This window comes from Dasypus novemcinctus, chromosome 15 (genome assembly GCF_030445035.2).
Source record: "Dasypus novemcinctus isolate mDasNov1 chromosome 15, mDasNov1.1.hap2, whole genome shotgun sequence".
NCBI classification, from domain to species: Eukaryota; Metazoa; Chordata; class Mammalia; order Cingulata; family Dasypodidae; genus Dasypus; species Dasypus novemcinctus.
The window spans coordinates 99,186,222-99,211,979 of NC_080687.1; the positions used below are offsets into that span (position 1 = coordinate 99,186,222).

General features: G+C 41.2%; 1 protein-coding gene across 11 annotated transcripts in view; it reads right to left on the minus strand.

Moving 5' to 3' along the window:
* Positions 1–25,758, minus strand: part of CAB39L (calcium binding protein 39 like) — a 428,008-nt gene that overhangs the window by 27,888 nt on the left and 374,362 nt on the right. For 10 of the 11 annotated variants that reach the window (XM_071208292.1, XM_071208293.1, XM_071208298.1 and 7 more), the window contains one exon: positions 12,208–12,376. In XM_071208292.1, the coding sequence (XP_071064393.1) occupies positions 12,208–12,376 (169 nt within the window). Of the gene's footprint in view, positions 1–12,207; positions 12,377–12,909; positions 13,079–25,758 lie in introns of those variants that run through there. The other variant, XM_071208300.1, reaches the window with a different exon arrangement.

Genomic DNA, 25,758 nt, shown 5'->3' on the forward strand with positions numbered 1-25,758 from the left:
CACGCGGTGTGGATCCCTGGTCCTGGCTCCAGAGGGAGCAGAGTGGCCGCTGGCACATGCTGGGAGCAGGCAGGTCTGGCCCGGTCTGACTGATGGTGGCTGAGGGACTCGGCACCCCAGAACTTGCCTGCCTGTAGAGGGGCTCACGGAATGCTACAGAACGCTGTGGGAAAGCAGTCAAGCTGCGCGCCTGGGGCGGCGCATAAATAGGGGAATGCCCGGGGCTCCGTGTGCATGCGCAGAAAGGCCCAGGGAGGCACCGAGCTTTTACTGTTGGTATTCTCCAGACCCGCTGTATGGACAAACTCTGCAGGAGAACACTCCACAGGTCCATCTGCAAAGACTGGGAAGGGCATTTTATTTCCTCCCCCCGCCCTCCTATATGTTAGCTGCGGGCATTCAAAGAAAACCCTGTCATAGCACTAGCTGGACACAAGCTTGTGGAGCAGATAACTCAGGGTCTAAATTCCAGCAATAACACATTACAATACCAAAATGTCTAGGTTTCAATAAAAGCTTACAAAATATACACAGAAATAGGCAAATGGCCCAAGCAAAGGAGAAAATCAAAACATTAGAAACCATCAGTGAGGAAGACAAGACTTGACACATACCAAAGACTTTTTAAAAAAATGGTCCCAAGTATCCTCAAGGAGTTAAAGGAAAACATGGACTAAAAACCAGAAGGAAATCAGGAAAATGAGAGATGAATACAAAAATAATCAATAGAGAGATGAAAATTATGAAAAGGAACCAAACAGACTGAAGACAACAGTAAGAGAAATTTAAAATTCCCTATGGGGTTCAACAGCAGATTGGAGCTGGCAGAAAAATCTGTGAACTTGAAGATAAAGACAATTGAAATCACCCTGTTTGAGGAGCTGAAAGAAGTAAGAATAAAGAAAAGTGAAGAGTCTGAGGAATCTTTGGGCATACCATCAGACATATCAACATATGTACTGTGTGAGTTCTGGAGGAAAAGAGAAAGAAACAGAGAGAATATTCAAAGAAATAATGGCTGAAAACTCCCCAAATTTAACAAAAGACATGTATATATACACCCAAGATGCACAAAAAATTCCAAACAGGATAAACTCATATAGACCCACACCTTACCATGTTATAATTAAATTGTCAACTACCAAAGTCAAAGAATTATGAATGCCACAAGCACTTGCAATATGCTGCCTACAAGGGAGCCTCAGTAAGATTAAGAGCTGATTTCTCTTTGGAAACCATGGATGTAAGAAAGCAGTGGGAAGACATATTTAAAGTGATGACAGAAAAAAATTGCCATCCTAGAATTCCATATCTGACAAAACTGCTTTTCAAAAATGAGGGCAGGATTAAGACATTCCAAATGAATAAAAGCTGAGTGATTTTGTCACCACTAGACTACAAGAAATGCTAAAGGGAGTTCTGCAGGCTGAAGGGAAAGGAGCATAGACAATTAACTGGCGCCACAGGAAGAACTAAAGATCTCCAGTAAAGATAATGGCAAGGGTAAATACAAGTACCAGTACTGGGAAGCAGATTTGGCTCAACTGACAGAGCGTCCATCTACCACATGGGAGGTCCATGGTTCAAACCCTGGACCTCCTGACCTGTGTGGAGCTGGCCCATGAGCAGTGCTGATGTGCACAAGGAGTGCCCTGCCATGCAGGGGTGTCCCCCATGTAGGAGATCCCCACGTGCAAGGAGTGTGCCCCATAAAGGAGAGCCGCGCTGTGCAAAAAAAGCACAGCTTGCCCAGGAGTGGCGCCACACACACACGGAGAGCTGATGCAGGAAGATGATGCAACAAAAAAGAGACACAGATTCCCAGTGCCACTGACAAGAATACAAGCGGACACACAGAAGAATACACAGTGAATGGACACAGAGAGCAGACAATGTGTGTGTGGGGGGAGGTTATGGAGTTGGGGGGGGGAGGAGAAATAAATAAAAAGAATAAATCTTTAAAAATAAATTAATAATGTCAGTACTATTGTATTTTTGATTTGTAAATCCACTTTTTCACTTCCTAACAGCATTTAAAAGGCAAATGCACAAAATGAATTGATAAGTCAGTGGTTTGGGACTCAATGAATAAACGAGTAATTTGTAACAAGAACTACACAGAATATGTGCAGAGTTTCTGTTCGGGGTGGAGGGAAAGCTCTAGTAATGGATGGTGGTGAGGGGACTGCACCATTGTAAATGAGATTAATCCCACTGAATGTTATGCTTAGGAGGGGGTGGGGATGGGAAGATTTATGTTGTAAATATGTTTCCAAAATTTAAAAAAAAGAGAGAAAATAAAGAGATAATGATAATAAATTGTAGTATATGATACTAGATGCAATCTAAAAATGGCGGAGAAAATAAATGCCCAAAAGTACATTATTGGGACATATGAAAAAACAAAATTTCTTGAACTTGATAACTGTACTTAAGGTAGTTACATAAGTGAATATTCTTGTTCTCAGAAACGTGTGTGTTAAGTATTAAGTATTCAAGGAGCATGATGTATACAACCTATTCTCAAATGCTGAGAAAACAGAAGGATGGCTGGATGGCTGGAGGGATACAGTGATACTGCAAACGTGGGAAAATGTTAAAATTGGTGGATCTGGTATCTGGGTATCCTAGTGCTTTCAATTCATATCATTGTTAGATTTACGGTAGAAATAATTTAAGTGGTGAAACAAATAGCACCTCAGAGATGATTTGACAGTACTACATTATGATTACAACATAAAAAATATTCAAATAAAGTTAATGATGATCTTTAAAAATGTCATTGAGAACTACTCATGTTTCAAAAAGAACTCTGAATGGCCTAAAACCATATCTCACAAGAGAGTTTAACCGGTTTTGAAGGATTTCAACCATCTGCTTTTCCCTGCCCATCTTGGAAGCACAGGTGTGACCCAGCCTGCTGAGCAGTGGCCTCGTGGCTCAGGTGAAGGGCCAGGCGGTGTCCAATCTACCAGCACAATGTCTCCTTTCACAGCTCTGGCAAGGAGCCCTATCTTATTACAGACGCCAACTTGCAGAAACCCAACCAGAGCAGGAAGGAATTCTGCCAGGCTTCACCTCACACCTCAATTATAGCCTTAATTCACCTTCATGTTCAAAGGAAACAAGCCTCACCTAATCTTCTTTATCTGGGCTTACAGGCTAAATACCTTGCCATGTACTAGGCAGAATTTAATTAAAAACCGAAGAAGAATTTTTAAGTTTTCCAAAATAATTTATTTTATAAAAGAAAAACTTTAATACGTATTTAATTAAAACTTCCACAAGCATTTAGAAGATATGCAACACACCTCACAGAGAAAGAGGTGGCAGGAGCAATGGCAAAACCAACTTATTTCTATATTTATAAAAAGAAAATATTCAAGGTCAAATATTCAAGGTCAAAAAAAAAAATGAGACCAGCTATTCATTTCCTATGACTCATTCCTGCACAACACGCCGGACCTTGAGCCTCTCAGTGGAAACACAGTCTTTGCTCCGTGCCATCCTGGACCTGGAGTTTTCAAGCGGGAAGCTCCCTCCAGGGGCTCCACTCCCGCACTGCTCAGGCTCTGTCAGACTGGTCCTGTCACCAGGTGTCGCTTAGCCAGCTCGCCCTGAATCTTTTCTAAGGGCAAGTTTTGCCTGGGAGGACCCCTGGGCAGGAGGAGGGCTTTTCTGGGCCGACCCAGGGTAGAGGATGGCTCTCTTCAGGGTGCTGAGCCCTCTGGGCTGGCGGCTGGTGAGGCGTCCGCGGGCTGAGGGCCGCACACTGCGGGCCCTGCGCAGCCACGCACCTGCCAAGGACCACCTGCCTCCTGCAGGGACTGCCCCTGGGTAGACGGTGTGTCATCCCATGGACGGAGGAACCAGGAGGGAGCGCTGTGAGGAGAAGCCCCTCCAGATTCCAATGGGGAAAAACCAAGTAATTTAAATATCCAGTAATAGGAGAATATAGTATGGTACGACATAATTCTCTAGCACGTAGTGGTTACTGTCAGTAAATCCTGCTTTTACACTGTCCCCCCTCACGCACATGAGTGTGTAAATATTATATGTTCATAGATACACACTCAAATTTATGTACATAATAAAGGTATGCACAAACTGTAGGAAGTACACCATATATACACACATACATACATAAACATGTATATACATTTACTACGCAGACAAATATGATTGCTGCATTGTTATGGACTTTATAACTGAATGAGAAAAGAAAGACAAAAACTAGCTAGGATCCAACCCAAAAAGGAAAAAGCAGAAAACCACAAAGGAAAATAATTTCAAATTTTAAAGAATTTAAAATTAAAAACACCAAACATTTGAAATAGTGTACTCTTTCTTCCTATCTCCTAATAATTCTGTTTTGACAGGGCTAAGCTTTGCCTGGCCTAAGTATTATGCTAAAAGTAAATCTGATCTGGGTACTCTCAGCTAATTCTGCACAGTTGGGGAGAAACTCGGTGTGGAGTCCCTGAGGCACACTCTGTTGCAGGCACATGGCAATAAGAGTGGCCGACTGTCTAAGCGCCTGGAGCGGGCAGAGCACTTCGCACACATTATTTCTAATCTGCGCAAGTTGCAAAGCAGGTATTTCCTTCCTTTTATACATAAGGAAAAGGAAACTCTCAGGTGCAGTCTGCTCAAGGTCACACAGGCAGAGATGGAACTTGAACCACTTTGATTATGTAGCTTCTCAGAGGGATGAAGGGATCCTGGGTGTAAGGAAGTGTGTTTGGAAAGGAGTATGTGTAGACAACAGCATGACAAAAACATAAACTCACAAGGCTAAAACAGCAGTGGAAAAGGTAAATCTAAAAGGTTTAAAAAGATGTCAAAACAAAGAAAAACCCACTTGAAACCAGTTACTTATAAAAAAGAGTGATTTTTGGTCCTTGTTACATTGAATTAAGCAGAAGAATTTTGTCAAAATATAGAAAATGGGTGTTTCCCATGTTGGTAACTTAATAGAAAGTGCTTTATGGTTATTTAGATTTTTAAGTAATTGACTTAATTTCCATGGGAAATAACCTTAGGACAAATCAAAACACCATACTTTAATTTTGTGATTCAATACTATTGTTGAAAATGGAATTGGGCTGAACACATGATAGCAAGAAATTATCAAGTATATTTTATTCGATTAAATGATGCAATATCATTGGGAAATTTTTCAAAAACATGTCTTCATCAAGTGCTTGCTTCCCCACCCCCTCACCCATCAGCATTTGTTCTATGTTGGTAATTATTTGTGAGGTCTTATTTATGTTTTTTTTTTTTTAAAAAAGGAACTAGCTTGTTTCCATGACAGCAAAGAGCCATCTGAAAGAAATGGGGGTGGGGAATGGAACAACAGGTCTATTATTAGGAAACTCCTCCTTCGTCGTTTAGTCTCTGACATTTTGCCTTTGGATTAGAAGTTCTTCATCTGTCTGTATCCCCCGTGGTCCAGAGTTGCCCCTGGGTGGCTCACCTGCAGGCGCCCTACAGTTTTCGGGTGGTGGTGATGCTGAGCGGCCTGTGAGGCGCAGGGCTCCGGGCGCACCGCCCCTGCCTGGCCCTGCGTCCAGGGCGCCTGGCCGCCACCTCCCGTCGGCGCTCCCGGAGCCCGCTGCCCCGGCTCTGCGGCCTCGCTCGCCTCCCGGTCTCCTCTCTTGGCCTTCTCGCTAGCCTTCTGCTTCGCCTTGAGGCTCCTCTTCTTAAGCCCCTCCTTCCATTCTTTCTGCCCCTCGCCCTTTCCGGCGTGGCCCCGGCTTGGCAGGCACCGGTCCCTCTCCTCCGCGTCCTCCTCGGGGAGGCGCCAGGAGGCGGCCAGAGCCGGGCACACCGCGCAGGCCGGGGCCCTCCACCCCTGCGCGCGGAGACTCGTGCCTCAGGGCGCGGCGGGCGAGCCGAGGCCCGGGGACCGGGCAGCCCCTTCCCCGAGGTCGCCGGCAGTTCGGTCCTGGGCCCCAGTCGGCACGCCCTGTGCTCGCTGGGCTCCCCTCCTCGGCAGCAGCCGTGACAACACCTGCGGCCCTTCAGCCTGCGGGGACGTGCCACCCGCCACCCCCAGGGGCTCCAAACACCCCTCTCACGGGCGCTGCTGCCCATGCCAAGAGACCTGCACTCTCCTCCCCGAGGGGTCTGGCTCCCCACAGCCTGGGGCCCGGGCAGCTCGTCGGCCTGGCCTTCCTCTGCCCCGGGCAGCATCCACTCACCACTGCCCAGCTTTCTCGGTCACGGTCAGTCCCTCGCTCGGCCCGGCCTGCAGTCTTGCCCCCCAGGCCTGTCCCTTTGCCCAGCCTTCCTCTCCTTAGGCCCTGCCCCCCCCCCCCCCCCCACCTAAACTGGCCAGCAGATTGGCTCGTCTGCTCCCTGACGCTCTACACACTTCTTGGGTCCATGGGAGCTCACATCCCTTTCAGTAGATTTAGGGGATTCCCTCAGAATAGACAGGTGTTTTCAGCACAGCAAATCACTACTTTCCCCTTTTCTCCACCTCTGGAAAGGCACTGAAAAGAACTTCAGGTCACAGGCAGCTCTCAAACTGGGTCCATAAAGCAATTAAGATGAATGGACAGACTAATATTAGTGTATGGACGATGTTAATTTGTTGAAATAGGTACCTAATGATTATGAATATATATTTAATTGAGTATTGCCAACTTTATAATCAACTTGAAAACCAACTTTTTCCAGTGATGCTGATACATCATCATTGTAAAATATTTTTAGAATTCCTCTTCTAGAATGGCCTTCAGAGCCAATTGGTAGACAGTGAAGAAAATCAGGCTCTCTTTTAGTTACTTCTAAATTATTTTTATTATCTTTACCATTATTATTATTACCATGAAACAGTTCTAACTTGGTCATCTGCTTTATCCACTAATTTTGATGTCAAATAGCTTTTCAGTTTCCCAAACTTTTATCTGCCCTCAAAGGATAAAGATTTGCCAAAAATGAAAAAGAAACATGCTGTAGATACTGATAGCAATACCAAAAACATATTAAATAATGGCAGGATCTTAAGAAGAGCGCATGATTTACTAAATTAGAAACTTTGAAGCTAACATCACTCCTTGGAGTCATAAGTTGTGCTATTTTATTTTCAAACTAGACACACTATTTTCTGTTATGCTCTCAGAATATATTTTTGATTGTTTTGCTAACAATCCTGAGGGTCCTTGAAAATATAGTTAGAGGAGGTAAGCTGATGTGGCTCAACCAACTGGGCTCCCGTCTTCCATATGGGAGGTCCAGGGTTCGATGCCCAGGGCCTCCTGGTGAAGGCAAGCTGGCCCACGTGGCGAGCTGGCCCATGCGGAGTGCTGGCCCATGTGGGAATGCTGCCCCGCACAGGAATGCCAGCCGATGCGGAGAGCTGGCTCAGCAAGGTGACACAACAAGAGACACAGGAGAGAAAATAAAAGGATGTAGTAGAAAAGGGAAATGAGGTGGATCAAGAGCGTAATAGCCTCTCTCCCAGTCTGGAAGGTCGCAGGATCGGTTCCCGGAGCCTCCTAATGAGAATACAAGCAGACACAGAGGAACACACAGTGAACGGACAGAGAGAGCAGACAATGGGGGGACCGGGAGTGGGGGGAGGAGAAATAAATAAAAGAAATCCTTAAAATATATATATATAGTTAGAGGAGAACTTCCAGTTGATAAGACACACCAGGGTGCTGCTCTCCAACAGAATCTTTGAACAACTAACAAAAAACCGGCAGAGCCAGCTTTCTCAACACTGAAAACCAGTTAAAGAGTTGCAGTAACTGGGCAAGTGCTGAACCAACAAAATGCACCTTTTAGAACAGGAGCTGAAGCTCCTTTGCCCGTCCTGTGCCCTCCCTCACCTGTCCCCACGCGTGTGGAGCCAGCCTGAGCTCCTCTGCGGGTCCCTGGCCCTGTTCCAGAGGGACAAAGTAACCCAGTGTGCACAACCGGTGCCTGTAGGTAGATGCCAATCCACCTGGTGGCTGTGTGGAAACTAGTTTTGGACATACAATGTATAAAGCTAAAATTGGTAAGAAGTACAATAAAAAGGAGGAGAGTGGGGAATTAGGATTAATGTGTGCGTGTGCTATTGAAGTTAAATTGTTATCAAATCAAACATGATTGTTATAGACTTAGGATGTTAAATTTAATCCTTGTGGTAAATACAAAGAAAATACCTGGAATTATATATACAGAATGAAACTGGTGAATCAAAATGGCACAATTCAAAAAATCAAATAAATATGAATGTAGGCATTAACAGAAGAATTGTGGGTCAAAGAAGTTACAAGACTTAAATAAATACTAACTGGCCATTTGGCAGAAGAAAATTGTGCATTATCAGTAGTTATTTTTAGTGTAAATGGATTAAACTCTCCAGTCAAAAGGCAGACATTGGCAGAATGAATAAAAAAGCATGATCTAACTATATGCTATTTACAAGAAACTCACCTTAAATTCAAACAAACAAGTAAGTTGAATGTGAAAGGATGAAAAAATATATATCATGCAAATAAAAACTAAAAGAGAGCTGTGGTAGCTATACTAATAGCAGAAGAAAACAGACTTTAAGCCAAAAACTATTGTGAAGGATAAAGAAGGTCATGATATACTGATAAAGTGGTCAATTCAACATAACAATTATAACTATATTGCACCTAGTGGCAGAGCCCCAGAATATATGAAGCAAATATTGATAGATTTGAAGGGAAAAATAAATAATTCTATATTAATAGGAAGACACTTCAATATACCACGTTTGGTAATGGAGAGAACATACAGAAAAGAAGATCAATAAGGAAAAAATAGAAGCTTTGAAAGATACTCTAAACCAAGCAGCCCTGACAGACATAAATAAAAGACTTCACCCAATTGAATAATACACATTCTTCTCTTGTGCATATGAATCATTCTCCAGTGCAGACCATATGTCAGGACACAAAACAAGTCTCAATAAATTTAAAAATATTGAAGTCAAATAATGTATCTTCTCCTGCCACAATGGAATGGAGCTAGGAATGAATAACTGAGGGAGAAATGGAAAATTCATACATGTGGAAATCGAACATATTCGTACAACCAATGGGTTAAAGAAGACATCATAAGGGAAATTAGAACTATCTTGAGACAAATGAAAATGAAAATACAATATAACAAAACTTAGCAAAGGCAGTGCTGAGAAGGAAATTTACAGCTCTAGGTACTTAATTAAAAAAAAAGAAATAGCAGAGCAGGTATAGCTCAGTGGTTGAAGAGTGTGTGCATCACATGTATGAGGTCCCAGGTTCAATTCCCAGTACCTCCAAAAAAAAAAAAAAGGGGGGGGGGGAGAAGAAATATCTCAAATCAAAGTCCTAACTTCACAACTAGAGGATCTAGAGAAAGAAGAGCAAACTAAACCCAAAGCAAGCAGAAGTAAGAAAATAACAAAGATTAGAGTGGAAATAAATGAAATAGAGACTGAAAAACTAGAATCAACAAAACCAAAAGTTGGTTCTTTGAGAAGATCAATAAAATCAACAAACTTTTACCTAGAATGACAAAGAAAAAAAAAAAAGGACACAACTAAAATCAGAAGTGAAAGGGGGGACACTGCTGCCTACCCCACAGAAATAAAAAGGACCATAAGAGGATACTCTGAACAACTGCACACCAAAAACTAGAAACCTAGATGAGATAAACAAAGCCCTAGAAACACACAAACTACCTACCCTGACCCAAGAAGGAAGAGAAGATCTCAAAAACTTCCCAACTAAGAAAAGCTGAGATCGAGATGGCTTCACGGGGAAATTTTACCAAGCATTTCAAGAAAAATTAATATCAGTTCTGCTCAAACTCTTGCACAAAATTGAAGAGGAGGGAACACTACCTAACTCATCCTATGAGGGCAACAACACTCTCCTAACAAAGCCAGAAAAAAATTACAAGAAAGAAAAGTATGGATCAATATCCCTTATGAATATTGATACAAAAATCCTCAACGAAATACTAACAAGCTGAATTCAACAGCACATTAAAAGAATTATACACCATGATCAAGTAAAATTTATCCAGGTATGCCAGAGTGGTACAACATAAGAAAATCAATTAATGTAATACACCACATTAACAGAAAAAAAAATACATGATCATCTTAATTGATGAAGAAAAGACACTTGACAAAATCCAGGACTGCTTCTTGATAAAAACATTCAGAGGGAAGCGGAGTTGGCTCAACTGACAGAGCATCTGCCTACCATATGGGAGGTCCAGGGTTCAAACCCCAGCCTCCTGACCCCTGTGATGAGCTGGCCCACACGCAGTGCTGATGCACACAAGGAGTGCCCTGCCACACTGGGGTGTCCCCCACGTGGGGGAGCCCCACGCGCAAGGAGTGTGCCCTGCAAGGAGTGCACCCCGCAAGGAGAGCTGCCCCGCAAGAAAAAAGCACAGTCTGCCCAGGAATGGTGCCACACACATGGAGAAGCAAGATGACACAACAAAAAGAGACACAGATTCCTGGTGCCGCTGACAAAGAATGCAGGCAATCACAGAAGAACACACAGCAAATGGACAGAGAGAGCAGACAACGGGGGGGGGGGGGAGAGGGGAGAGAAATAAATAAAAAATAAATCTTTTTTTTTTTTTAATTTATTTTTCTCCCCCCCACCAGTTGTCTGCTCTCTGTGTCCATTTGCTGTGTGTTCTTCTGTGTCTGCTTTGTATTCTTGTCAGCAGCACCGGGACTCTGTGTCTCTTTTTGTTACACCATCTTGCTGCGTCAGCTCTCCATGTGTGCGGCGCCACTCAAGGGCGGGCTGCACTTTTTTCACGCTGGGTGGCTCTCCTTACAGGGTGCACTCTTTGCACATGGGGCTTCCCTATGCAGGGGACACCCCTGAGTGGCACGGCACTCCTTGCATGCATCAGCACTGTGGGTGGGCCAGCTCATCACATGGGTCAGGAAGCCCTGGTAGGTGGACACTCTATGTGTTGAGTCAAGTCCACTTCCCAAAAATAAATAAACCTAAAAAAAAACACATTTAGAAAACTAGGAATAGAAGAAAACGTCCTCAACATGATAAAGGATATTTATGAAAAAACCATAGCTAATATCATACACAATGGCAAAAAACTGAAAGCTTTCCTCTAACATCAGGAAAAAGATAACAATGCCCACTGTCTCAGTGTAATTTGACATTGTACTGGAAGTTCTAGCTAGAGCAATCAGCAAGAAAAAGAAATAACCGGCTTCCAAATTGGAAAGGATTAAGAGAAACTTTCCCTTTTTGTAGATGATATAATCCTCTATACAGAAAATCCTGAAAAATCCACAACAAAACTATTAGAACAAGTGAATGAATTTAGCAAAGTGGCATGATGAAAGATCAACACACATGAATCAGTATGTTTTTAGACACTAGTTCATGCTTAATTGGTATAGAGCTTCTGTTTGGGGAAATGGAAAAATTTTGGCTAATGGAGGATCGTGATGGTAGCACAACATTGTAAATGTAATTAACACAATTCGATTATATTTTTGAGTGTGGTTAAAGGGGGGAATTTTACAGCATATATATGTTTTTCAATCAAAAAACAAAGAGAACATAGGCCTGTAAAAACAATTAAGTTAGATGAAATTTATTTCCTACATAATAACAAAGTAGATAATAAATTTGTAAAAAAAATGTAGCTGGTTATTAAAAAACAAGATAATATATTAGAATTGTTTCCCTTTGTGGGAATTTAAAAATTACACTAATAAAATGATTTGATGTCCTTTACATTCAAAGATGCTTTTCTTCCTCCCCCTTCGCTGGCCAGTTCTTTTCCCTTGAAGGAAACCATGTAATTGTTTCTAATGCATCCTTCAGGGGGATTTCAGTGCATATACAACTTACATGGCCGCTTACACCCTTTAAATTGTTTTCACCATAAATGGTAATATACTATACTACATATTCCTTTTTTGGCTTAACCATATATAATGGAATTCATTCCATCTGAGCTCATAACAAGTCTTCTGACTTGTATGTTCCAGTGTGATGGAGTGGCCGAACAGATGACCTCTTTACCAATCCCTCTTACGATTCGCATCAGACACGGCTGGCTATGCTCAGGCCTTAGGAACAGAACTTTTCCTTTTAAAATTAAATTGCCTCTCCAAAGGCCAATTAATTTTAAGTAAATGTAAAACTAAATAACCTGGCTGATTTGGGGTGGGGGTGGGGTTGAAAAATTTACCTTAAATGTTGCAAAGGCATCTGAAGCAATATCGAACGTTGACAACTCCACATACTTAAAGAAATCTCTGAATTGATTAGAAAAGAGGATGATTTTGGCAAGTGGTTCATGTCGAAGACATTCTCTCAACATAATCCCACAACGTAAAGCAATCTGTGGGGCTTCATACCTAAAGCATAACAAGAGAAAGAGAGCACTGTGTTACATAACAGCAGTCTTCCCAAGACAGGGTCAAAAGAGCCATTTCAATACTGCTGTTGGCGGAAGCACAGGCTCCACTAGTCAGAGCCCATTCCCGGAAACCGTGCTCATTCAGTCCTCATGAAACAGCTACTGTGCACCTGGCACTAGTTCAGATGCTGGAAATACAAGTAAACACGACAAGGTCACTGCCCTCGTAGCACTCAACGTGTACATCGTGGGGCGAGAAGGCAGACTATCAACAACAAAAAGCGAATCCCATTTACTGAGCAGTGCTGTGAGAAGTGAAGACGTTACAATACGTAAGCCTGCAGACTCGGAGTGAGCGGCTCCTTTAGGCTGAGCGGTCAGGGGAGGAGCAAAGCATTCCAGGCAAAGGAAACAACTGCGCCCAGGTCCCAAGGCACGGACCAGCTTGGTGAGTTAGAGGAAGAGACACGGGGCCAGGATGGCTGGAAAACAGAGGAAGAAGGTGAGTGGTGTGGAGAGAAGGGCCGGCACCTGCTCACGCGGGGCTTTGTAAGGCAAGGGGAGGAACGTGGTTTCCAAGTGGAATAAGAAGCCATCCCACCGGCAGGGTGGAAGGATCAGGCTGGCACGCTACAGGAGAAGCATGGAGAGGAGCCCAAGTCCAGGCGGAGCCGAAGGTGGCTTGGACAGCGGTTAGGAAAGAGAGGACTGGGGCAGAATGTGACAGTAGGGGAGAGCAGCCAAAGGAACTTGCTGGTATCAGAGTGGGGGTGGTGTAGGGAACAACCTCAGGGTGAGGGAAACTGAGAGTTCAAAGATGAAGGACAACTGCAGGATAAACAGTGGCAGAAAAGAACAAAGGAAGATATAGTGATAAAAGACTGGGAAGTGAAAAGAGGGTAGGGTAAAAAAATACAACAAAAACCTGAACAAGTCTTTGAAAATACCGTATCATTTAATATGTTGTTTCACTTGAATAAAATACTTGTGTTTACCATTCTAGTCCACTGCCAATTTAAAAACATACACACACACATACACACAAACTTTAAATGCCTCAATTGTTGAAAAAGTGCTTTTTTAAAATGTCTTTGGAATAGGGGCAAATAGGTTCCTTTGCAATATCAAATTTACAAATACAGTAGGGGAAATAGTTAACAAGGATGTATGAACAAATTTATTAAACCAGAGTGGTATTTATTCATTTTTATCCTGTTTTATGATGAATACTAGTCACAAATATTATTTTAGTCCCTGAGTAACTGGTATTAATCAAATGCTAATATTTTCAGATAGACATGATTCTTTGTAGAATATACAGAAAACCAATTTACAGTACATGTTTGCAATTTCTCTTATCAGAAGAATTTAAAAATCAGCTTAATGGCACATGTCGAAGAGTTATAAGGTGGAGTATTACTAAAGATGTTGTAAAGAGATATATATTTTCTGAAATGTGCAGGAGAAAAACATTTCTGTTTACCTAAATAGTATTTACTGATAGAATACGGAGCATAAACAAAGATGTTGGCCTAGTGAAAGAACCTAAGGGACAGATATTTAAAAGCCAGGCTTATTAGTAAGACATTAAGGACACTCATAATTTGGCCTGATGCCTAGCTTTCCAAATTAGTTTCCCACCACGGTCCCCAATACCTTGCCTCTAGTCCCTGGAGCATGCCACTCCCTCAACCTAGAATAATGCCTTTTTCCTTACTTTTTCACCTCTTAAGACTTGCACTCACCTTTCAATGATTAGCTTAAATGCAACCTTCTTGTGTAAGAAGTCTCTTCAACAAATTTTGCTTGGATAACTGGATATCCACATGTAAAAGATTGAAACTGGACCCTTACCTCAACCACATACAAATATTAACTCAAAAAGGACCCACCATCTAAATATAAAAGCTAAAAGTATAATTCTTTGGGGAAACGGACTTTGGCCCAGTGGTTAGGGTGTCCGTCTACCATATGGGAGGTCCGCGGTTCAAACCCCGGGCCTCCTTGACCCGTGTGGAGCTGGCCATGTGCAGTGCTGATGCACGCAAGGAGTGCCATGCCACGCAAGGGTGTCCCCCGCGTGGGGGAGCCCCACGCGCAAGGAGTGCGCCCGTGAGGAGCCACCCAGCGTGAAAAGAAAGTGCAGCCTGCCCAGGAAAGGTGCCGCCCACACTTCCCATGCCGCTGACGACAACAGAAGCGGACAAAGAAACAAGACGCAGCAAACAGACACCAAGAACAGACAACCAGGGGAGGGGGGGAAATTAAATAAAATAAAATAAATCTTTAAAAAAAAAAGTATAATTCTTTGAAGAACAGATAAGGGCATATTTTCAAGTTCTTGGATTTGGCAATGATCTCTTAAATATAATGCTGAAATACAAGCAACAAAGGAAAAGACAAATAAGTTGACTTCTCAAAATTAATAGCTTTTGTGCATCAAAGGACACTATCAAGAATGTGAAAAAAGTGGGAAACGGACTTTGGCCCAGTGGTTAGGGCGTCCGTCTACCATATGGGAGGTCCGCGGTTCAAACCCCGGGCCTCCTTGACCCGTGTGGAGCTGGCCCATGCGCAGTGCTGATGCGCGCAAGGAGTGCCCTGCCACGCAAGGGTGTCCCCCGCGTGGGGAAGCCCCAGGCACAAGGAGTGCGCCTGTGAGGAAACTCGCTCAGCGTGAAAAGAAAGAGCAGCCTGCCCAGAAATGGCGCTGCCCACACTTCTTGTGCCACTGACAACAACAGAAGCGGACAAAGAAACAAGACGCAGCAAATAGACACCAAGAACAGACAACCAGGGGAGGGGGGGAAATTAAATAAATAAATAAATCTTTAAAAAAAAAAAAAAAAAAGAATGTGAAAAGACAACCCGCAGAATGGAAGAAAATATTTGCAAATCATGTATCTAATGAAAGTTCAACATACAGAACATACAAAGAACTCTTACAACTCAACAATAAAAGACAAATAACAGTTAAAAAATAGGTAAAGGGCTTGAATATTCATTTCTGAAATGATATACAAATGGCTAACACACATATGAAAAGATGCTCTACATCATTAGTCTTTAGAGAAATGCAAATCAAAACTACAATGAGATACCACTCATACCCTCTAGAATGGATGGATGGATGGATGGTGAGGGAGGGAGGGAAGAGTTGGTGAGGATGTGGAGATATTAGAACCCTTGTGCTAATTGCTAGTGAGAATATAAAAGAGTACAGCTGTTGTGGAAAAGAGCTAGGCAGTTTCTCAGTAAGTTAAACATAGAATTACATCTGACCCAGTAATTCCACTCCTAGTGGAACCCCCAAATCAAAAACAGGTACTCAAACAAATACTTGTACAAAAACGTTACAGCAGTTCTTCACAATACCATAATGTCGAAACAACCCAAATGTCCATCAGTGAATGAACTATGGTATGTCCATACAATTAATTAGCCATTAAAAAGAACAAAGTACTGATACATTTCAAGATGAACCTTGAAAACATTATGCTAAGTGAAGCCAAACACAGAAGTTCACATATTGTATGATTCCCTTTATATGAAATATCCAGAATAGGGAAATCCATAAAGGCAGAAAGCAGATGAGTAGAGGCTAGGGGAAGGGAAGAACGGGGAGTGATGCTTACAGGGCTTGGGGTTTCCTTTTGGGGTGATGCACGAGGTCTGGGACTTTGGTGGTGATGACTGTACAACATTGTGAATGTGCTTAATGACAATGAAATGTACATTTAAAACTGGATAAAATGGTAAATTTGTTATATGTATTTTACCACAATTTTAAAAATTAAAAAAGCTACTACTTCCTCCTTTAAGTCTTTCCTAATTGCCCACCATTCAAGATTATTCTCTTCCTCCTTCACACTCTTACAACACAGCTTGTCTGTCACTTCACTCAAGCACTTTTTTTCATTATCGTATTATATTGCAGTAACTCATTATAGTCTGTTGTCTTCACCTCAACACAAGTAACTGAATTGCTGGAGCTATGTCTGTTACTTTCTGCTCTCCTCCCTGACTCTCCCCAGAGGTAGTCTGTGCCCTTTTTATTGCCTTACCTTCCCCCACCTCCGCCCAAATCTCCAAAGAGTGCCTAGCGTAATGTTTTTTTCACAAAGTAGGCATTTAATGAAATTAATGACTCTCAAACTCAGACATTCTTAAGAATAGAGGACCCTAGTGAGATTCAATTTTTGGCTTATACAAAAAGGTGCATGATTGCTAGCCAATACTTTCTCATTTCTTAGCTCAATTTCCAAACTGAGACCACCTATACAAAGTTTCCCCTCCATCTTTTGGGTATAATTAGTTCTCTTTTTCCTTTCATTTGGTGAAGTTTATTGGAACCATCTGTGCCGCACTGATGATTTATTCCTGAGAACCAAGAGAACATTTAAAAAAATACTCCTCTGGGTCAGAACATTTGTCATTCCATCCCAAGAATCTGTCCCTAACAGTGGAACTATCTTCTGAGATGATAACTTCTAAAAGTTAAGGATATATTGGAATATATAGATATATGGAAATTCTTTTTTTTCAGTACCCTTAAAGGGATCTATAATTCATATATATCAGCCTCTAGACTACCCTCTAGATTATTGACTTTCTATAGTTTGTTGCCTTCTATATAAAGAAGTGCTATATAAATTAAGCATATCTTAAATTTAAAATCCCACTAACATCAATAGCCTTAGTTTTGGTAAAGAATCTGTATTTATCTCATTGATTCCAGTCTACCAATGGATAAACTTCCAGAAGGCAAGAACCACACTTGACTAATCAGTCTGGATTCTCAGCTGGGACTAATGTATGTAAAATTCCCAATAAAGGTTAATCTCATGAACAGTGAATCACAATTTTATGGAATTGGACCATATCTTCCTTTGGTCCTACATTAAGGAGTCCATACCAATGAATATTTTAAAATCCATTCAAGTTAGTACATTAATTCCATTTAGCAAATGGATAACTCCTGTTTCTTAATGGAGAGGGCATTTCTGCACTAATATTGTTGTAACAACTGCTGATGCTTGAGGGCGAGGGAAAAAAGATGTCTGTCAAAAATAAAAATAAAAAAACAAAATAAAAGGATCTAAAAAAATAACCAAACTTCATCCAAAACCCTCATTATTACTTTTTTGACACTACCTTCTTGGTTTTATACATATATATAGTTTTATATAGTTATAACCCTAATGCAAAGGTTCTTAACCTTTTTTGTTCTAGGACCCCTTTGCCAGTCAGGTGGAAACCACCGACCCCTTACTAAGTCCACATTATATTGTGTATTATTTAATAACCATATCACACCCACACCAATACGTCCCCACAAGAATAATGTTTTTTTGAATTTGAATTCAAGCTCACAAACGCCTTAAGAACTCCTGCTCTAACAAGATAGCTTTGCATTCTGCTTTCTTCACATAACATCTCAAAATCTTTTTAAAAAATTACATGGATAACACTTTAGCATCTTTTTTAACAAGGCTAACAAATATTAAATAATACTGTTTTGATTACTTTTAAGTATCCTCTCTAACATCCTCAATAGATTAGTTCAGTATACTATCATTCTAGCTCTAAATTTTTAAAAAAGATTTATTTTTATTTATTTCTCCCCGCCACCCCCCCCCCCCATTGTCTGCTCTCTGTGTCCATTTGCTGTGTGCTCTTCTGTGATCGCTTCTATCCTTATCAGCGGCACAGGAATTTGTGTCTCTCTTTGTTGCGTCATCTTGTTGTGTCAGCTGTCCTTGTGTGTGGTGCCATTCCTGGGCAGGCTGTACCCTCTTTCGCACTGGGCAGCTCTCCTTACGGGGTGCACTCCCTGCATGTGGGGCTCCCCTACGTGGGGTTCCTGGCAGGGCACTCCTTGTGTGCATCAGCACTGAGCGTGGGCCAGCTCCACACAGGTCAAGAAGGCCTGGGGTTTGAACCATGGACCTCCCATGTGGTAGACGGACGCCCTAACCACTGGGCCAAGTCCGCTTCCCATCTAGCTCTACTTATTATACGTGATATTAATATTCATATATGTGATGTTGATCAGGCCACTTCATTATGATGAGAGTTTGAAGTAAGGCAGTGGCAGTGGAGATGGATTTAAGGGCTGTTGAAGAGAGGAACTGACAGGGAAGGAGAAATGCACCAGCACCAGCGCACGTTCCATGTTCAGCACCAGCTCGCGCAGCACTTGAAGACCGGCAGTGAACAGCCATCTCGTAGGGAGGGCACCTGTGGCGATAGTCATTCTCTATACTATATGTTTCTACATTTTCTAAACTACATACTGATCTGTGCTTAAAAATTTTCCTTTACAAATAGTAGTTGTTCTGTTGAACTATGGCTGGAAGCTGAAGGGGAGCAGACGGTAAAGATAGGTTTTCTTTTCGATGGAGAAGAGACTTGAATCGTCCGCATGCTGAGGGAGAGAAGGACGGGCGCTGGGGGAAGGCAGCGGCAAGGGGGGCACGGGAGGGGTCTCAGAGGCCAAGGGCTCTGCAGGGCAGGAGAGACAGCTCTGTCGTTTACAAACAAGGACAGCTCTATCCAGAGAGGTGGAAACCGATTTATCATAGGCCGGAAGCCGAGAGTTGAAGGGGTTCCTGCTTTACCAACTGATCTAGTCCCTAGACAGGAAGAGAAAAGCTGGTTTACTCAGCAGGAAAGGGGAAGTTAAGGCAAAGGTTGGTAGAAAAGGTGAAGGTTTGGAATAGTCCCTGTCTTTGTTATTTAATTTGGTTAATATGGCATAATTTATTTATATAGTGCCATTACTACTGAGTGTTTCAGTTGATGTCCATTATTTGATATTGTAAATAATGTACTAGGCACTATTCTTTAATACTATTTGTGGTGCTAGTAAGTCTAAAGATGAAACTCTCCATCTGGGAAATACAGTAACAGAGTAAAGAAAATGCAATGGACTTTAGAGTTTTAAAGACTTTGTGCTTACAGCATGCTGTCCAAGATAAAATTCAGCCATTTCTATGTGAACTAACTTGAATTAATGAGTTCCAGGTTCAACATGCATTAATTTTTTTAAAAGGGGAAAAAAAAACATGTTGAAAACGTAATATTCCTTTAGTCATTTTGGTGATTTCCCATACTGTCTGTTCTTGATGGAGGGAATTTTGTCACCTGTATAACTTACCGATTTTTCTTAATTCATAAAGTAGTACCAATCTACTTCCCCATCTCAATTCCAGAATCCGGAGTAAACGAAAACATTAGAGCCACGACCAACTTTAAAGATCATTCCAGTAGAACCCATCATTTTACAGATGTGGGTAGGCAGCTTGACGATACATTAGCCAGAAGTATAGTAATTCGAAATTCTTGATTTATAATATAGCTCATATAGCCTGCACTATAATTAGCTGTTCTAGTGTGTTTCATTCAAATAGTGACAACATATCATAAAAGAACTTCCAAATTTTAATGAAAGGCAAAATTTAAGAGCAATTGTCTCAGCTAGCAGTGAGCTACAGCACACAGAAAAATCTCTAAAAGAGAAGTTCTGTACAAGAATCTCCCACTTATGAACAAAAATTACATTATGTGGAGGGGAAAAATGACTTTTGCTATTATTGCTGGAAGCAAACAATGTCAGTCAATACTTAGAAAACTTTCGTAAAATGTCATTCAACAAACATTGTTTGTTGACTATCCTCAAGATAGTCAAGAATTTTTGTTTCTAATCTAGAAGCATTTGCTTGCTTTTAAAAATTGAGCTAATTGCATCCATTGGAAAGGCCTACAAACAACAATAATCCAATTGCAATGAGTACCTCTGAATCCAGATCGTGGTCTCTAAGAATCATTCCTCACTAAAAGGAGCTAGATTCCTTTGTAAAAACAAGGTCTGTGGCAGAAATGTACAACATAAGGCCAGTATAGCACATTGTGCAAGAAAGCAAGGATGCTTTTACAAACTAGTAAGGATGATGTGAAAAGGGCATGGGTCAATTTGAGTGGGCTACAGATAGATAATTGAGCATCAATAGAAAAATGTGTGCAACTAAATTAGACAGAAGGAAAACATTAAAACCATTAGTTTATAATAATACAAGAGGAAGGAGAAGTAAACGAAACTCATTCGAAACTAATGGCAGCTCTTAGGGCAACAACTTATTACTATCTAAACTTATAATTCAAGGGAAAGGATTAAATATTTATTCTGCCTGCATTTCAGAGTAAACAAATAACTGTGTGTATGCAAGAAAGTTCTTCTCTATAATGCTCCAGCCAATAAATTCACAAGGAATGATATAATAAGCAAATCAACTTTTTTTGTACTCTCTAAGAGAGGAAAAATTCATCAAAGGATGGTAGATCAAAAATGGGTAAGTTGATGGGGAACTTTGTAACAGATTAGCCTGCCACCATCTGAATCCATGCTCAGTCAGAATTAACAAAACATGCTTCCTAATGTGATGAAATATGAACTACAGAGGACTACTTACAAAGTCTCATTGCCAAAATAAAATTGACTCTGTATCTAAATCAGGCTTTAAATATAACCTCCAGTCTAAAAATAACACCATAAGGAAACAATCTGATATATCCAGAATGGGGGACAGTATATAGGGCAATGGATTCAATTTTTCAACAAGTCAATGCCATGAAAGGGGTGGTACATAAAAGAGACATAAGTAATGTTACAACCAAATACAATAAGTAGACCTTTATAGGATCCTAATTTGAACAAATTAACTACAAAAAAGACTTTTTTTGGCAATCAAGAAAATTTGAGCATTGACTGGGTATTAGTTATAAAAGAATTGTTAATTTGTTAAATGTGATGATGGCATTTTGGTTATGTGAAATTATCTTTTTCTTTTTGAGATGCATTTTGAAGTGTTTAGAGTTGCGTATGATGGGTTATGATAACATATGATGAGATATGATGATATGAGGATTGAGAGTTGCCTTAAAATACTCTAGATAAGTAAAGAGGGTACAGGGAGACAGATGAAACTAACATAGAAAAATATTGATGGTTGTTAAGGTTGGGTGATGGTATATGGAGTTTCTTTGTACTTTTAACTTTTGTATTTGCATGAACATTTTTGTAATAAAATATTTAAAAATAGGATTATTGGTTTCAAGATTGAGAAATGAATAAGCATGAGGGAATACAACTATGGACTAAAGTAGACTTATTATTCTAGCAATGGAAGAACTTGTAACATTGATATAAAGACAGTGGTTACCAGAGGTTCTGAGGGGAGGGGGAGGGAAGAATAGGTGGAACATGGGGTGCTATGGGGACACTGAAATTGTCCTGCATGACACTGCAATGATGGATACAGGCCATTATATGTTCTGTCAAAACTTGTAATATTGTGTGGTACAAAGTGTAAACCATAATGAAAACTATAGACCGTGGTTAGCAGCAGTGCTTTAATATATGGTCATCAATTGTAACAAATGTACCCACTAATGAAAGATGTTGTTAATGGGAGAAAATATGGGGGGAGTGGGGGGGTGTATGGGAATCCCCTTTATTTTTAATGTAACATTTACATAATCTAAAGGCTCTTTAAAAATAAAAAAAGATTTAAAAATAGTATTATTGGGAGAAACTGATGATTTTAACATTAGACTTCTGTAAAATCTTCCATGGCCATGATTCTTTATGGATTATGGTGAGCAATTTAGTGTCCCCATCCTCATCCCCACTATCTGGCACATAGCAAGCACTCACTAAATGGCAGCTACAAAACAGGATGTTAAAAAACAAAAGAAAAGCAGCATAACAGAATAAAAACCAGAGGAGTAGTTACCAAAAAAAAATTTTTTTTAAAGATTTTATTTTATTTATTTCTCTCCCCCCACCCATTGTCTGCTCTCTGTGTCCATTTGCTGTGTGTTCTTCCATGTCTGCTTCCATTCTTGTCATGTGGCACTGGGAAACTGTCGCTTTTTTTGCCATGTCGTCTTGCTGGTTCGGCTCTCCATGTGTGTGGCACCACTCCTGCGCGGGCTGCGCTTTTTTTGCGCAGGGCGGCTCTCCTTGTGGGGTGCACTCCTTGCATGTGGAGTGCCACTATGCAGGGGACAACCCGCGTAGCTTGGCACTCCTTGCACATGCCACATTGCCGCGCATGGGCCAGCTCAGCACATGGGTCAGGAGGCCCTGGATATTGAACCCTGGGCCCTCCATATGGTAGGCGGATGCTCTATCAGTTGAGCCACAACCGCTTCCCACCAAAGTGTTAATAATATTCATTTCTTTGGGAAGGATCATGGTGCATTCACTTTCTATATTATACATGTCTAAGATGTTTGCATTTTGTAATAATAAACATGTAATACTTCAACATACTACTTGATCTGTTTTAAAATACCTGTTTTCTTCATTCCTGATATCACTGCTATAGTTGTGGTCTTATCTATCTCTTGCTTTGGTTCTTCAAAGCTGCAGTCTCAGTCTTCTCCTGTCCAAGCCGTTTTCCACACTGCCACCAGAACCCGTTGTCTCCTTATTGCCTGCACTTGCAGCACTGCAGGCATTCCCAGCTCAATCTGCCCTCACACCCTTCCACTCATACTGGGCTCCAGCCAGTCAGAACTCTCGTCATTCCCCAAACACATACAGCGCCTCCATGCCTCTGTGCCTTTGCCTGGGAGGAACCTGAACCTGTCACACTCCTTGCCTAGTTGGTAGTTTCCTACTGCCAGATCTGCTTCATTTCTGATGTCCCAGGAACAGATCACAACTCCTCCATTTGAGCTTCCATGGAATACACGGGAATAGTAACGACTTGTATCTTTCCTCATGGTAGACTACAACAGCTTGAGCGCTAGGAAGCTGAATAGTATAGTTCTGAGAGCACAGACTCTGAGGCCAGACCACCTGGGTCTAAATCATGCTAGAGCGTTCACCTACGACATGAGAGGTCAGGGTTCAAACCTGGGGCTTCCTGACCCATGTGGAGCTGGCCCATGCACAGTGCTGATGTGCACAAGGAGTGCTGTGCCACACAGGGGTGTCCCCTGCATAGGGGAGCCCTGTAAGGAGAGCTGCCCAGAGCAAAAAAAGTGCAGCCTGCTCAGGAGTGGGGCCACACACATGGAGAGCTGATGCAGCAAGATGATGCAACAAAAAAGAGAAACAGATTCCCAGTGCCACTGACAAGAATACAAGCGGACACAGAAGAATACGCAGCAAATGGACACAGAGAGCAGACAACTGGGGCGGGGTGGTGGGGGGGGGGGAAGGGGAGAGAAATAAACTTAAAAATTTAAAAAAAAGAAAGAAAAATCATGCTAGCTACGGGACTTTGGATAAGTTAGTTAACCTCACTGTGTTGCAGTGTCTCCATCTACCAAGATGGGTATGCTACTACTATTAGCTGCCTACAGCACTGTTACATCAAGTAAGATAAAATAAAGGAAGACCTGAAGGGCACTGAATGCTATTAACAGCTACTACTACTGTTATTATCACAGGGCCTTCCTAAATGGGCTAGAAGGCAGTTTTAGCTTTCAAAGTAAATATTAATTTTTCAGTAGAAATGGAAAGACAGAGACATTTTATAAAACTTTCCTAATGAATCAGAGTTGGGGGTATTATGCTTAAAGAATTTCTGTTTTTCTATTGTGTGCTATAATTACATGAAAACAGTCTTTCTTGGAATAAAAGTTTGTATATATTAAGAAAGCAGCTTTTTAGGCAAACAATTCAAAATTACCTTCCCCACATAATTTTAGAAAAATGAAAGCTATTTAAGGTTTTTTCTTAACATGGAAAAAGATAATTTTTGACATAATTTTTTTGTAAATGATCCAGTAAAATAGCACCCACTGATAAATATAGATGATTAATGAATAGAATTAAGAGTTCATGTTTTAAATTCAAGGACGATCTCTACTTATATCAAATTTATCATTTGTTTAGAAGGTGAATAACTTGTATATATACATGTTTTCAAATGATAATTAAACAATATATTTTTCAAACTCAAACCTTACATGTAACCCAAATTTCAAGAATAATTCAAGGCCCCACAGGTTTACAAAATCACAAATGACATACAATCCTGTAGCAAAAAGTTATTAAAAGAGGTTCCAGGGAGAGCAAATATGGCAGTTGTGCACCTGCCTCCCACATGAGAGGTCCTGGGTTTGGTTTCCAGTGCCTCTTAAAGAAGACATACAAACAATGAGCAGACAATGAGTGGACAACAAGAAAAAACAATGAGGAATGAGCAAAAATTAATGAGCATACAACAAACAAAAACAAATGAGCAGGGAGCAGATGTGGCTCAAGCGATTGAGAGCCTACCTCCCACATAGGAGGTCCTAGATTTGGTTTCCGGTGCCTCCTAAAGAAAAAAACAGGCAACGATCAAGCAATGAGCAAAAAAAAAAAAAAAACCAAGCAGACAATGAGAAAGAAAAAAAAAAACAGCGAGCAGACAACACACACAGACAGCAAGCAAAAACAACAAGCAAAACCAACGAGCAAACAGAGTCATCTTATGGGGCGTGGAGCAGAAAAGCAGTTCCAGTCTTTCTATGTGTGTCTCAAAACTACCAATTTATAACCTACAGCATTACTTCTCAAATTCCCTTCCCTTTCTCAACACACTCTGCAACTACTTTGAAGCCTCCCAGCTTTAAAGGAAAGGAAAATGGAAAATAAAATCAAGGACATCTTCTAACAAGTAAAACAAAAAACAAAGTGATAGAAAATAGAAGAGATAAGAAATCAAACCAGGAAATTCAACTCTGAATAACAGGAGTTCTATTAATAGAAAATACAAAGGAGGAAATTATCAAAGAAACAGTATGTGAGAGATTATTGGTTGTCCACCAAAAAAAACCCATTCTCCCTTCTTTCTGGGTACGTAACTAGACTACACTTCCCGGATTCCCTTACGAGTTAAGGGGTTTTGTGAGCAGGTGCTCACAAACGGGGTGTGTGTTGGAGGGAAGCGAGCCATCTCGGGGCCTGACACATACAATTCCATGAATTCTTATCTTGCTGTGGGCTGAAAAGGCAACGAATGACCAGTGTGATCTTAGAAACCTCATGTGGAATAAGCGGAGCCCCTATCGGCTTAGATGCCTGGACGCCTGGCGTGGCAGAGTTGTCTATCCTATACACACTGAGTGAGAAATAAACTTACTTGGTGGTTGAATTCCATTTTGGGGTCTATTTGTTAGAGCAGTTTAGTCTACCCTAACTAATACTTAATACAAGTATATTTCCCTTTCTAAAACTGAAAGACACACTTCTCTAGCAAAAGCCATATTTTGTACCAAAAAACAATCAAAGTACATTGTTGCAAAAAGGAATGAAGTCCTGACACCTGCGACCAAGTGGATGAACCCTGAAGGCATCATATCAAGAGAAATGAGCAG